This window comes from Poecile atricapillus, chromosome 2 (genome assembly GCF_030490865.1).
Source record: "Poecile atricapillus isolate bPoeAtr1 chromosome 2, bPoeAtr1.hap1, whole genome shotgun sequence".
In the NCBI taxonomy this organism is placed as follows: Eukaryota; Metazoa; Chordata; class Aves; order Passeriformes; family Paridae; genus Poecile; species Poecile atricapillus.
Window position 1 is genome coordinate 33,775,381 of NC_081250.1, and position 14,818 is coordinate 33,790,198.

Here is a 14,818-nt window from a genome sequence, read left to right on the forward strand (position 1 = left end):
CAGTACCTAATAAACCATAAAGAAACCAAAACACATATGGCTTGAGGGAATAACTGGAAAATTAGGTGGCCATTTGGGAACTGAGTGAACTTTTGAACCAGAGGAACAGAGAAAAAGAAATATTAAAAGGAAAGACAGACTTAGAATGCACACAGAGACGTGGGGGTTTGACCTTTTCAGTACCTAGAAAATTACATTAGCATTATGAAAAATACATATCATGTTTAGAGTTTATAATCCATCAAAGTTTAGATACTTTGTTAGTGCCTACCATAAGGTAAAAGTCAAAAGGACAACATAACAATCAGATTTGACAAAAGGCCTTTAGGTGACCTGTGCTAATTTAGTTATCCCATACTTATTGTTAAATGGATTATCTCTCTTGTAATTAATACACCATTAGACAAAGGTCACACAAAAACTCCAGGATTTTACAATGACTGTAACGTACACATAATATACTAATTCTTTATCTGTTACCAAGCGTGTGCCTTCACAAATTATGTTTTGACAGTAATGCCGCAAAGTCAAATTGCAACACTTTCGCAAGTCATACAAACCTTGCAGCCTAAGTATATAAAGAGAAATGCCTTGGGGCTTTTTAGCAGAAAATATATGTAGAAGGTTTTACATAAAAATAGAAATGGACTCAAACACAAATAAACCACCTCAATTTGGTTACCTACAGATAGGGCCCTCTATTAACACTGAAAGCCTTGATCCTACGCAAATCAGGTTTTAGATCTGTACAGAGCCCTGCTGAACTGAACTGGTAATTATACATGATCAAACATCTACCTTATAGACCCAGTTTCTTGAGTAGGATTTAAATATTTAACATTAACAGACTGCTAAAAAACTAAAATACAGTATTGAGCTTCAATAAACCTATTTATGCCTATTAGAACTGAAACAAATGGCACCTCTGGGGACCAATCCACCTCTTATAAGATTTTCCCAACATACATTTTCATACACAGGCTAGGTGGCTAGACTGTAATGATGGATTATATATGTTAAAATCAAAACAGTCTTAGAATGACACATTAGACATTTGAAGAGAAAAAAACGAACACTGTTTACTCCAATAAATTAAGTATTTACAGATCAGAATTTACCACCGTCTCTCAAATTTGCTTTGTGCTACACTCCCACTACATAAAGAGGATTTATCATAAAATATAATATATAAATTAGTCAAGTTATTGTTGAGCAGTTACTATACCTACTCTTGTAACTTCCAAAGCAGGCTAAAAATTAATCACCCATCTGTACAAACTCATATGGTATTTCACATATTCTTGCATCAGCATTCTCCAAACACTCATTATTTAGGTTATGAGCATTTTCACTTTTCTCTTGATTAACTATTTTGAAACAATTCTATAATCATATCTCCTATTAAATAGTCATATAATTTTGTCACATACCCTTTATGCAATCAGTACCATGTTATTAAGTTATAATTAGAAATAATGATAAGATTATGTTTGTAAGCAAAAATAAATACACAGAAAGTTGCATTCATCTGTAGTTTTGAAAATTAGCTTGGGTTTTCTAAAAGCCATACTCAATTTGACTGATAATTACATTTCAACCAGAGAGCAAAAAGGCCTGGTTTTACTTTTTTTAGTAGAAGGTCATACTGCCAACATGCAATAAGCTCAATATTAAAAAAAAAAAATGTGTGATTATTATTGTTGTACATTTTACAGAGTTCTGGACATAAAAAAAATGCATTATTCTGAATCAGTGGTTAGAAGGTTTATCACTTATGCATGTACTTGACTTATCCCTGTTCTGCAATAGACATAATTTTATACCTCATAAAAGCAATTTATGTTTCCAAAGGGAATAATCTGGATAATATAAAATGTGGAGTGCTACATTGCAGGAAGCATATTTTCATTCAGCAATTGTATTTCGAGATGGAGCTGCACAGTTTGATCATCATATCATGTCAGAAAACATCATTCACTAGTAAGTCTATCTAACTTACAGTGCCACAAATTAATATACATTGTTAATTTATTTGTACAATTTACTACCATATATTATCTATAGAAGGTGTTTATATTATGTATACAGTAAGCTAATCTCAAAAATATAGACACTATGCTAAAGCAAGCTTGTTAACTGTTGAAACATTGAATTGTTCATGTCTTCAGAACAGTCACATTTAGCATTAAACTTAATGAATACAAAATAAAACAACATGGAAAACAGCTATGAGGCGTAGACTTTTTCAAATGCAAATACAAACTTAAAATTTATATTAAAAAAAATTGTACAAAAGACTGTCTTAATGGAAGGAAACACTGTAAGAATAATTAATTTAATATTTTATGAACCTATTCTGCATGGAGTTTGCAGAAAAGTATCAATCACATAAACTGTTTCATTATTTATTAGATAAATAATACAGTAAGCCATTAAGTAGCACAATAAAATTAAGCAAGAATCTGATAATGTTGAATTAACAAACAATTTGTTACTACAAATATTCACACTGGTTTGGCCACTGATCTATCTTTAAAAGCATATGTATCTACAGAAGATGCTTCGTTATCAAAAAACGTGAGTTGAGAAACACCGTGTAAATTTGAGACAGCTTCACTATGCTCTAGGACCACTAGAGAGAGCTCTTCAGTTCCTTTAAAGGTTCTTGTAAAGGTAAGGAAAGTGTCTAGCTGAGCTGCTTATCTGTTTGTCTGTTTTCCAACACTAACATTCACATCACAAGGATCCGATTACATCAGTTCATAGCAAACCGGCAAATCTAGTACTTTCTGAGGTAAACAGTGTCACATACCATCAGAAGGTGCTTCATCCTCTTTATCATATCGGTCAGATGCTAGTGAGACGCTATCAGGCGGCGAAGAAAGAGAGTTCTCAGACTCTTCTTCATCTTCCAGCTCTGTAAAAGTCAATACACATTGCTAGTTAAATAGTCTATCACACAAATACACAGAATAAAAGTATTTTCGATAGCAAGGAGGATATTAATTCCTATCTGGAACGGAAAAAATCCTAATTCTCACAGACACTGGCAGGCTCCAGCACAGCTGCGAGCGATGCCGTTCTAGGGCTACCTTCTGACCCGATGCGTAAATGCTGCTGGAGCAGTTTCCCTAAACGCTGACATATAATGAACCTGCTCCCAGTACTGCACAGCTGGCAGCTTCGCACGAGGGGGGAAAGGAACACCAAGCAAAGAGACGGGAAAGAGAAAACACTGGCAGAAGGAAAAAAGGAGAGTGCTAGGCACCAAAGTTCTGCCTGTCCTAGTGCAGGATGGAGCTGCAGCAACTTCCCTCCCAGGAAATGCCAAACTACCGCTGGCAGCAATGACCTCTGCTCACTTTTACTTTTCTTCACTCTAATTAGGCACTGCCTTGCAAAACTGTGTGTGTATTCCTCCCATGAAACTAGAAGTGGAATTGCCGTCTGGCAGCACCTGGTATGAACCTGTGGCTTAATGCAGCATTCTGTTAATGAATTTCTTGCCCAACTGAGAGCTCCGCTACAATAGATACAAAATCTGCATTATCAGTTAATCCGATGCACTCTGGTCACTGTCATGCATAAGTGCAAAGGTCTGGGAAAGACACAGTGAAATCAATATTAGTTGAGGCTTTCACCTAACTAGGCAAAATTTAACTTCTTCCTGAAACTCACTATATTTTCTCAGATATGTTTAACACATCTAGGCAAAGAACGGGGGGAAAAGTAACAAAATACATTGCTCCTAAAAAAAACCAAATAAAATCTTGATGAAGGAGAAAAAACTAAATATGACAAAAATCATCAGACCAGAATCATAAAGTTGATGCTTCAATAGATTAAATGGCCCTCAAAATTCTTGAAAATCATGTAACAGTTGTTCAAGCATTGCCTTTTGGTATATACAAACACAAAAAGCTTTCCAGAGCCATCCAAATACCCTTTTCTATTTATGTGTTCCCTTTTGAATCAGAAAACTAATTTCTAGGAATCCAAAATAAACCCATGTATAGTGAAAATATTCTTCTTTACAGACACAGACATTGCATTCATCAGTAGAACTGCCTAACCACAGCTGCGTTTCACTTCCTCTCATTTAATAATGGAAATACACAAAAAATTTAGAGACTATGTCCAGAAAGCACCATGGCTGTTTGTAAAGAACAGAAAGTTTTCCACGTAATTGAAACAACAAAGCCTGATATTTGCTTTGCTGGAGTTCTTATACATTCAAAAGTTGTCAAACACTAGCTAGGCTTTCCTTTCATTAATTTAGTATGCTTTTTTTGGGAAAGCTTCCTCCCAAGCTCCCAGCCATTTAACAACTGCTCTGAATCTGAACCTGACTCCAACCTATTTTTGACACAATCCTCTCTTAGTAGCACGCCAGTCATCGTGTTAATCTGATCAAAATATTTGCACTTCATCACACCTGTCAAACCAATCAAAAGTAAATTATTTCTCTCTAGAATTCACCTCTCCCTCCAAACAGAAAAATAGAGAGTAGATAGCACATGAACAGAAAATATTATGCCTATTTATAACCAGCATGATCATCTTTCACACTTTGATTCCAGAGACAAGTTGCCTGTCTCTCTTTGCCTATATGTATCTTTATTAGGTGATACACTCCATAAAAAAAGAGCAAACATGATATTCGCAAACCAATGGCAAAATTGTTCCACTGTTTTCCTGTCCTAAACTTTTACTAGTACTTGAATGCATAGAATATATGTGAATATGTAAGCCCTAGTTGTCAATCAAAAAATCCCACCTATCAGCTATGCATAAGCATATTATCATTTAACCTTTAAAATATTAGGCTGCATTTCTAGAAGCAAATTCCACAAACACCACACTCCAGCACATGTAATTCATGGGCTGAATGGCAAACCTTAGTATATTTGAATGAATAAGACTTGTGGATTACAAGTATGTGAGTATACATGTAGAAAGAACATCTCCAGGGGATTTTGTCCCACTCAGCAACACATAATCTCTTATGTAAGTTTGCATAGCTGTACAGTTACCTCGCTCTTCCATGAAGTCACCATACTACCATTTTCCAATTACACTTAGGGTTTCAAATCCATTAAACATTTGTGCTTTACTTTCATATAAAAGCCTAGATGACCTAGAAACAAGGGACTTTTTAATACACACATACATTTAGGGAATACCATATACCTATCTCAGATTGCGCTGGCTTGGCTTGCGATTATTTTTTTTTCAGTAGCTAGTATCAGACTATGTTTTGGATTTGTGCTAAAAACAGTGTTGATAAAACAGGCATGTTTTAGTTACTGCTGAAAAGTGCTTACAGAGTGAAAATCTTTTCTTCTTCTCATACCACTGCACCAGTGAGTGGGCTAGGGTGCACAAGAAGTTGTGAGGAGACACAGCCAGGACAGCTGACCCCAAATGACCAACAGGATACTCCACACTGTATGATGCCACTCTCAGCATATAAAGCTGGGGGAAAAAGAAGGAACTAGGAGATGTTTAAAGTGATGATATTTGTCTTTCTAAGTCACTGTTACTTGCGATGAAATCCTGCTTTCCTGGAAATGGCTGAACACCTGCCTACCCAAGTGATGAATTAATTCCTTGTTATGTCTTTGTTGTGTGTACAGCCTTTGCTTTGCCTATTATATCAACTTCATCTCAACCCATGAGTTTTCTCACTATTACACTTCTGATTAACTCCTCTATCCCAGCAAGGGCAAATGAGTAAAGGACTATATGGGCTTCAGTTGCCATCTGGCATGAAAATCATGACACAGTTATATACTGTATTTGAAGCAGCAAAAACCATAGCAACACTGAAAGTAGATTCATAATAAAACAAGTTTCTGTTTTATGTCTAGAATATTTAAATTCAGAATGCTCTTAAAACAAAAAAAAAAAAAATTTAAGTGTTTAGAGTATTATGAAGAAACAAATTACACACTCAGTGTTTTACATTTGTCAAAACATTCTCTCGATGTTAAATCCTAAAGAAGGCTTGAAGAGTTCCATGATAAAAAGTCCTCACTGAGAAAGACACTCAGAACCAATATATAAATCCTATGTCATACAATACCACATTTAGGTACCCATACTTTACATGAAAAACGTAAATGGAGAATAAGCAGCAGGCTCTGGAGAGAGGTACAAGCAACCTGCACTCATGCAGGACTAGATTAAACAAAAAAATCCTCCATTTTTCATTTTAGAGTACAGAAAAATAGTAGCAAATAAATAATAGTTTTCATCAATTTATATTATATACTGAAAAATATAATTCTTAAATAATTTAATTTGTACAGAAGAACTGCAGGCATTTCAATAGGAAAGCTGACCCATTGTGCTCTGGAGTTTTAACAGGCTATGTTTCATATCATGTTTATGTACTGGCATAAAAGACAGACTACTTTATGATATCAACCTTGGGGTTTTTGCCTCCTAGTTCTGTCAGGGTTAAAAAATATCTTAGGACTGTATGTTGTTAATATATAAAGATATTGCTCCTGAGAGCTCACAAAGAGGCTTCCCGTTGATCCTATGCCATCTCTTACATTCCCACTCAAGAGTAATCATTGCCCTTTCTCCACTTTACATGCTCCTCCATCAATGTGTTGCACTGAAGTTTATACTCCACCTGTGGAGTAAGAGCAGTCAGAATTGCATTTGAAGCTCCTTGTGTTACTCCTTGAACAGTCAGAGGAGTCAGTGTTGAGCAGCACAAGCCACTATCCTCTTCAGGTGCCAAGTATCTAAAAATACACTCAAAAAGCATCAATAAATTAAAGAAAAGCATTCAGCCTGCACTTATGCAATAGAAAACCGAACTACAAAGCAACAATGGACATCAGGTAAATGTATTCAATACAATTTGCAGGCATAATTGAAAGCATTGCTGCCTAATCAAACATCTAAAAGCAAAGCATGCTCAAACAAAATGTCTATAGACTCATTAGTTGGCAGTCATTCCATTACAATCACACATAATGTCAGTGGTGCCTTGAACCCATGCCAATGACAACAGCATAAATTTTGCATCTCATTTCTATGGTCATAAAATTAATGACCAGTTTAAAAATACTTCTTTGCAAAAGTTATTGCCTAAAGAAATGACATGAATGTGTCCCTGTTATGCAGCCACAAGTATAATTATGGAGTTGATGCTCATTAATATAGTTTCTTGCTTCCCCAGAATAATATGATTTATCTGGAAGTTGGGGAAAAATATATTAATTAAAGGTAGATATTTAACAGTCACAATAACAAAAATATGTACATTAACTGACCCTGTTCCCCAGTTTCTACAACTTAAACTAATCTCCTACAGGTTTGATAGCAGTATCAATATTTTATGATGTCGGAAAAAAAAAAAACTAAACATACAATGTCATTCCTTATTAAATGCTACCTTTTCCATTACCGCTTATTTATTGATTCAGGAAATAATGCATACCAAAGGGTAAGTTTACCACATTAGGAATGGAGCATAAAACAAACTCTCTTCATTCTAACAAAGGCTGTACTTCAGTTCTTACCCTTGTTCTGAAGGCTTCCAACAAATTTAGTTGGTACAAGCTCAATATAATGAATAGAAGCATATCACATGGTAAGAATCCAGCTTTTAAAATATCCAGACTTTTTCTCCCCCAAGCATTCATTTTCTTCTGCAGCACTGAGATTATAATAATGAATTCCTAAGCATTCAAGATACTGCTTCTACCACTTACTCTAAAAAAGAACAAGCAAGAGGTTTCAGCCAATGTCTCTGAAAGAGACTTGCTCACATCCTCAGATAACTAAGTACTTTCAATTTATTTCTAAAAATGTCTAGACAGAATGATGCATTAAAACTGCTCAAGTATAAGAGAAATAAAACAACTCAGGAAAATAAAAAGACGTGTAGGTCAAACCACCCTGCTTCTTGCTATTTCAGAAGGTCCCAAGTCACAGCAGGTTGAAATCAGTTCCTCCTGTCCAATCTCTGCCGCAGTAAGAACCCACAAAACAAAGGACTGGATGAAGCCATCAAGCAGACCAAGCAAGGTTCTCACTAGACAGTTTTTCATAAAAACAAGTAGACAAAGCTGCTTTCAAGCAGGAAGGGGTTTACTTTAGCCCCTTGACAGGGGCATCCTATATTTTTAAGATGCTACTGACCCAATCCACCAGTCACCCTGCAAGAATGGATTCTTCTGACAATAAAATTTCAGTGCATGCTTTGCCATGCAGTCTGCTCCAACACACTCATTCCTGAAGGGCCTTCTAGGGTCCCCTATTAACATGATGATTTTTAATGGCTTGTTTTGTAAAGGTCAAGTAGAAACTCTTTAGCAGCTACTTCTTAAAACAATAAATTTGCAACAACATTAAGTTTGCAAGCAAATATGCTCTGAGCAAGAAAAGCAACTGCAACTTATGCTTGCTGAGTTGCCTCTCATGATGCATATCAGGACAAAACCATTTCATGCTGCACTGGTGGATGTATCTCATGTTACTTGAAATTGCACTTGGCGTGGACACTTCACAGATGACAGCTGTGTGTAGCTGAAAGGGACAACACAGTGACTTGCCTACAGTGAAACCTCCCAGACTTCTAGGATAGAGTGGTATTTGGCACACTTTTAATGCATTTGATGGTCTCTCCAGAAATACATCATGATGATCCTCAAAGAACTGTGTAACAACTAAGCCACATCTTTCGCATTTATGGTTAAATACTAACGGTGTATTTATGCTCTTGACTACAAAGTTCAAGTGTGTTAAAATGTAGAACTCGCATGCACATGCAGCTCTGGTGACCACAAGATACTGACCCCCTTTCTCAAGTCCAAAGAGACTTCTTTGGAAAGTACTTGCTGCCATTTCCTGAAAAAGAGTGTACAGAGGGGGGAAAAAAATAAAAAGGAAACATGACCCCTGTACAAAAACAGAAAAGAAAAAAAAATACAAAATACAAATCCTTTGAATATAGTGCTACTCTAACAGCTATACTATTTCCAGGAAGCATAGGTCTCAGGCTCCAGAAACACTCTGCTCTGCCAGAATCAGCACCAGAAGCATCTGAGTCATCTAACGGTTTCCTACAGGTTTCCTACAGGTGCTCCCAATAATTACAGAGTGAATAACACCAATGCACTAGAGACAAAGATTTACCCTCTATTATGTTACAGTGAAATAAAAAAAAAAGTGGACCATCATTGGTTTTTATCAGAGTGAAAAAAGCTAGTTAGAAAATGTCATGTCATATTTTTCTGCATAATTTAGTGCTACAGATCGGGTACGAGGTGCAATGAGTGCTTTATGGGGAACTGGTTCTGCAAATTCCCATAGTATGACTTGATTTGGCTAGTACTTTCAACACTGAGCCAAAATATTTTGTGAAAAGTGATTACAAATATATATTTTACTAAAATAAATGCATAGAACAGATGGCAAGTAAACCTCAAACACAAATACAGTTTCTAGAGCCTAGGGTGCTTCTGCCAACTTTAGCACTATTTTTAGCATAAATTGAAAACAAGGTTCTTTTAACTAAACATTTTGGCAGTCACAGTATTGATTCAATTAATCTCAAAACAGAGAAATGGCCAAAAACTTTATTAAGTCAGAATTTTTGACAAAGTTCAGACTTTTATATCCTTAGTGGAATAATAGTCCTATAAAAAAATTAATCCAATTTGTAAGCAAATTATCTTTGTTTTCAAGTTTCTTCCCAATTCTAAGATCTAGAACAGAATGTGACTACAGCTTTTTAGTTTTGCTTAAACTGCTTAGATAAACAGTCTATTTCAAATTAAAATAAAAAAAGATAGCAGTGTCTAAGACAAAGACATTTCTACAGAGTTCTTCAATTTAAAAATAAAACAGATACAATAAACGTCTAATAACTAAAAAAAATTTGATGAAAGACCAGTGGATTAGACATAAATATAACTATATATATTTTTGTCATAAGAACAACATGGACTTTCTTTATCCATAAATTAACAACACACTTAACTGTAAAAGTGTTAAATCAGGTAACACATCACATACAAGAATTAAATATTTTCCAATATAATTAATTTCGTGTCTTTCACTTGCACATGTACCCACTTCTCCTGAAACGCTTCATTTTTTTTTTTTTCAGTCTATATAGACACAAAAGATGCTTTCATCAGCATATTGACTGACCTGACAGACAACATCAGAAGACCTCTTTCTAGGAGGATTCAAGGAAGTCCTCAAATTCATCAATCTGGTTGCAAAGAAATATGTATGCACTTTCTGAGAGAGATGTACATGGGTGATTATAGTTTAAAGGAGCCTGGTTCTACTTGCACACATGCTCTTCAATTATTTTTTCATCATTACTCTTTCAAACTTCCTTCCTTTATCCCTATGGATAGGCAGGATTCTGTATGCTATTGGCCAAAGCCCATAAAATAAAAGTTTACAAATAGCTTAGCTATTTGACCAGCTTGTCACTATGTGCGAAGTCAGTGGGATTTCAAAAATATTCAGTGATGAAAGAGAGTGGAGTGGAAAGTATGCCCACACACAACCTTCTGGAACAACTCACAAGCTGAAGGAGCCGCTGTTTAAGAGAGTGGAGTCAAGTATCACTATGTCCTACAGGAAATACATGAATTTTGAAAGTGTTAGTCCTCTTCTTTCAGCCTCCAAAAATACTTCTGGATGCCTCTGAAAGGATGACAGGTCACAACTTGCAAGATTCTTGAAAACAGCTGATGTGGTATAACTACTATATCATGATAACATACCATGACAGTATGTACCATTTTTCACCTTCCCTTACAGCTAGAACAGAGATTATTTTATTTACATTTTAAAAATGGAGTGACTGCTACCACAAAACCAAGAATAGCAAATTTGGAGTTTAAATGCACATGGTCGTTTTTAGTCTTCCTAATATGTTTCAGTGTAGTTTCCACATTTCTACTCCCACCCCTACTTTTTTCTTGAACAATATTATCCTTTTTTCACCTTATATATAGAGATATTTCTTCTTTCTCTGGAGGGGCTAGTACTGACCATCACTGCCTTCTGAGTTTTCAGTACTTTCCAAATTTTCCATTTCCAAATGTCTAGGTGGGCACAGAGGTACAAAAGAGGTACAAAAATGGGCACAAAAGTTGACCTCCCTCAGCTGCTGCCACTGCTTTGTTACACCAGGAGCTGGCCAAGAATCTGACTGCTTATCTCCACGTGAGCCCTTTGTTCTACACCTACAAAAGTCACACCTAATTTGTACAGTCCTAAAGAAAAAATGACACAACCAAATAAAGTTTAGAACACACTTCTTGAACTCTGGAAATTACACCAACCATTCACATCACTGAATCATATTCCCTCAAATAATTTGCAGGTAAGTGCAGGCTCTTATTTCCCATAATTTTCTTGCATTCTTGCATATAGAAAATGCACATTAATTTGGAGAAATGTATCCTTGCTTGCAGAAAATGGTATAACTTTCATTTTATTGAAAAATACTGAAAACTAAGGTGTCAGTGTTCACAAGCCTCAGCACTTATACATAGTTCTATGACCTGAACCAGAGATATGTCATGAGAATTTTTTAAAAGGCAATATATTCTTCTTAAGGATCAAATGTACTCTAATAAAAAGAATAAGACTGAACATAATTTTCACAGAAATCACAGCAAGTTATGCAGTAACAATTACAGACTATACAAATCAAATCATCCATTTTGCTAGAGATAATGAAATCTCATTTTTGTTAATAATTTGTTGAACTGGAAAATAAATTCTGAATCAAATTACCAATGAAGAAAGTAAATAGACTAGAATTTTCTTGACCTTCAAATTACACAAAGCAGTAAATGCAAACTCTGCTTTTTGTATGCAACTCTCATGCTTATTACAGAGTCAGAGCCTCAGGAAGTTATTAAATCTTCAGAAACATGCTCTCTCAAAGTAAGATAGGTTTGCAATGAAACAACCACCCTGCCTAATTTCGTGTTTGTAATTTTCTTAATAAAATAACATTTTACTCTCCCACACTCAGTTCTGTTGGACAGTGAAGAGGAAAACCACATTTCATCTTCTGTAACAGTGCTGAGGTACAATATAAGAAAACAGCAAATTATTGTAACACAGTTTTTAAACAATCACATAGTTGGAGTTTACAGAATCTTGGCAATCTTGAATCTTTGGGAAGTTTCAAATTGCGCTGTCCCTTTCAGTTGAACTGTTATGGCTGCATAACTTGATTTAAACAGGCATAAGAAATGTATCAACATGTTGTGCCTTGTTACAACATTACTTGCCTAATATGACTTACATATTTTCACTTTCTCAGGAGGCACGCTGCAGCCTACACATTTGAACCTCCTTGTCCAGAAACAGACAGTTCTTCAACCAGTGCAAAAAGTGAAGCTTTGCATAGGCTTTTTTTGACCTCGCACGGTGACCCTCATACCAGCATCCACAGGCTATAGGTCACGACCTCAAGAATTAGCATCATGGAAATAAGAGCCCTTCCAGGTTTAGTTACAGAACAGAACACTGTAGCAACAAACCCTTCAGTCTTCTCTAAATTGAACTCTGCAGCTTTGTTTAAACTCCACTAGAAGACAATAGATAACCCACACTTCAGTTTTCATTACTCGCACACTAAATCATCTCCTCTCCAGCTAAAGGTCTGAGCTCCCGCTGCACTATGAAAACATTCATTCAGTGTGGATCGAAAGCCAATATCATATTGCCACGGGATGATCCTATTAAAAGGTTAAAGAAACATCACTATAGAATTGAAGACTTTTGCAACGTTAAGAGAAAAGGCTGAAATAAGTAATCCGTGCTAAAATTGTATCTCCTAAGCCAGCTACTTTCTCCTCCGGAAAAAATAAACCCACATCGCACGGTCTTTCGCAAGGCTGCACTCTTGCTAATAAAGCTCCATTTATACTAAATTTATAACAAATAAGCTCCATAACGAGCTCCATTATATATTAAATCCTGAGCTCCGTGTTGCAGAGCCGTGTTTCCATCAGCAGCGGCCCCGGTGGATGGATGTGCTCGGGCAGCTCCAGTTCCCCGGCAGCCGCAGCAGGGGGCGCCAGGCCCCTCGGCCTCGGCACCGGGGAAACAGCGCGGAGGGAACGGCGGGGAAGGGGCACCAGACTCACCTTTCTCCGGGAATTCTTGAGGATAACTGCAGAAAAAGAAGAGGAAGAAACGTCATAAAGCAACTCTGCACACTTGCAAACCCATGGCACGAGGGCACGGCGCAGAACAATGAACCAGCTTTCAACAAGTTTTGCGAGCGAAACTCAGTGCTGCAAGTTTTCCTTGAAAATTCTGAAGTTTTTGTCTTTGACTTGAAATATTACTCAGTTTTCCTTTTGCCTTTGCAGCTCAGAGAATCCCCAGTCGTTTCAAGGAAGACTTGAACAAAACCAAATCCAGACTGAGCAGCCTTTTCTAGGAACATACATCTGCTCAGATATCTTAAGGTATAAAAACACACAAAAGCATCTTTAATTCTACTAAATCTTCAAATATTAACAAATTGCAAAACGTTTTGTGCGCAAGTAAAACCATGCAGCATATTTTGAAATAAACCAGTAGTTCAATAGGAAAAGGAAAAAAAAAATTAAAGGTGGGTATAGCTGCAGTAAATTTGCAGAACTCCAAATGAAAAACTCCAAATAAAAAATGCATTAATAATTAACCAGAAAGATAAAACTTAACACATGCCTAAATAAAAATTCCTTTTCAAATAAGGAGATCTCAACTTATATAATACCTAGAAAATGAAAAAAATTTATCATCCCAGAAGGAAAATACACTTTTATATAGTGTTTCTTTAGAGCTAAATCTTGGTATTTCAGAAACAAAAATAACCACAGGATGCAGTTTGATGATACAGACAAATTATCAGGACAGAGTTATGTAGAATGGCATTCAAGAAGCATTCATGGGCTATGAACTAACTGGCAAATAAAATGCAGCTGCCAAGATCATCTTCATGGACAATAAGCAGTAGTAATGGTATCAGATTAGTCAATAAGGAGATGCAGGCAAGAAACGAGCAGAAGAGAAAGGAATGGTCTCGAGATAAGAAACTAAGAAATGCAAACAGAGATAAAAGGCCAGATCTAAGAAATGCAGTGTGGCAAGTGGCAGTAATAGACACAGCCCAACATGTGGGATGTTAAAATCAAAGAACACTACAATGTGCATATATTTTGTAGCCTGCATGAAAAGCCAAACACTGTTAACAGTGAGTAATACTACAGGAAATGAGGAAGGCATTAGAAATTAAAATAAGATGTGAAACCATGGGGTCACACAAGTGAATAGCAAGAGATTCAGTGTCAATATGCCCATAAATGCAAGTTCCCTCCCTTTGATATTTCATTATCCAAAAAAACGTAATTCAGTCAAGAAAAAAGTCAGTAGCACTGTATCTGCAAATCATCTGTACAGTCACAGTTAATAACCCCAAATGGAAAGCACAGGAAATAAAATAAATAAATAAATAAAATCCTACTTTCTTAAAAGAGAGGATGGGGGAGAGCTAGTTCCCTAAGCATTTACAGCCTGAATGAAAGAAACACAGAACTTCAAATACAAGATTTTGGGACACATGTCATGTCTCCCCTCCAGTTAGCGCCCTCACCAGATGACTGTGCAGTCCCTGAAATTATAAACAAGTTGCCACAGGGCCAGAAGCATGCCATTTAATGGAATGCTTAGGAGATATCACACAGGACTGATCACTAGAAAAACACTATGAAAACAACAACAGCAAGTACCAGGCTATAAACTAGTTGATAAGAGTTGT

The 14,818-nt window shown here is 36.2% G+C and overlaps 1 protein-coding gene across 2 annotated transcripts in view; it reads right to left on the minus strand.

Moving 5' to 3' along the window:
- Nucleotides 1-14,818, minus strand: part of SKAP2 (src kinase associated phosphoprotein 2) — a 119,455-nt gene that overhangs the window by 93,630 nt on the left and 11,007 nt on the right. Inside the window, exons 2-4 of one of the 2 annotated variants that reach the window (XM_058832587.1) lie at nucleotides 13,158-13,183; nucleotides 8,820-8,871; nucleotides 2,813-2,917 (exon numbers count right to left, since the gene is read on the minus strand). In XM_058832587.1, the coding sequence (XP_058688570.1) occupies nucleotides 2,813-2,917; nucleotides 8,820-8,868 (154 nt within the window). In that variant the 5' untranslated portion in view covers nucleotides 8,869-8,871; nucleotides 13,158-13,183. The remainder of the gene's footprint in view (nucleotides 1-2,812; nucleotides 2,918-8,819; nucleotides 8,872-13,157; nucleotides 13,184-14,818) is intronic. The other variant, XM_058832586.1, reaches the window with a different exon arrangement.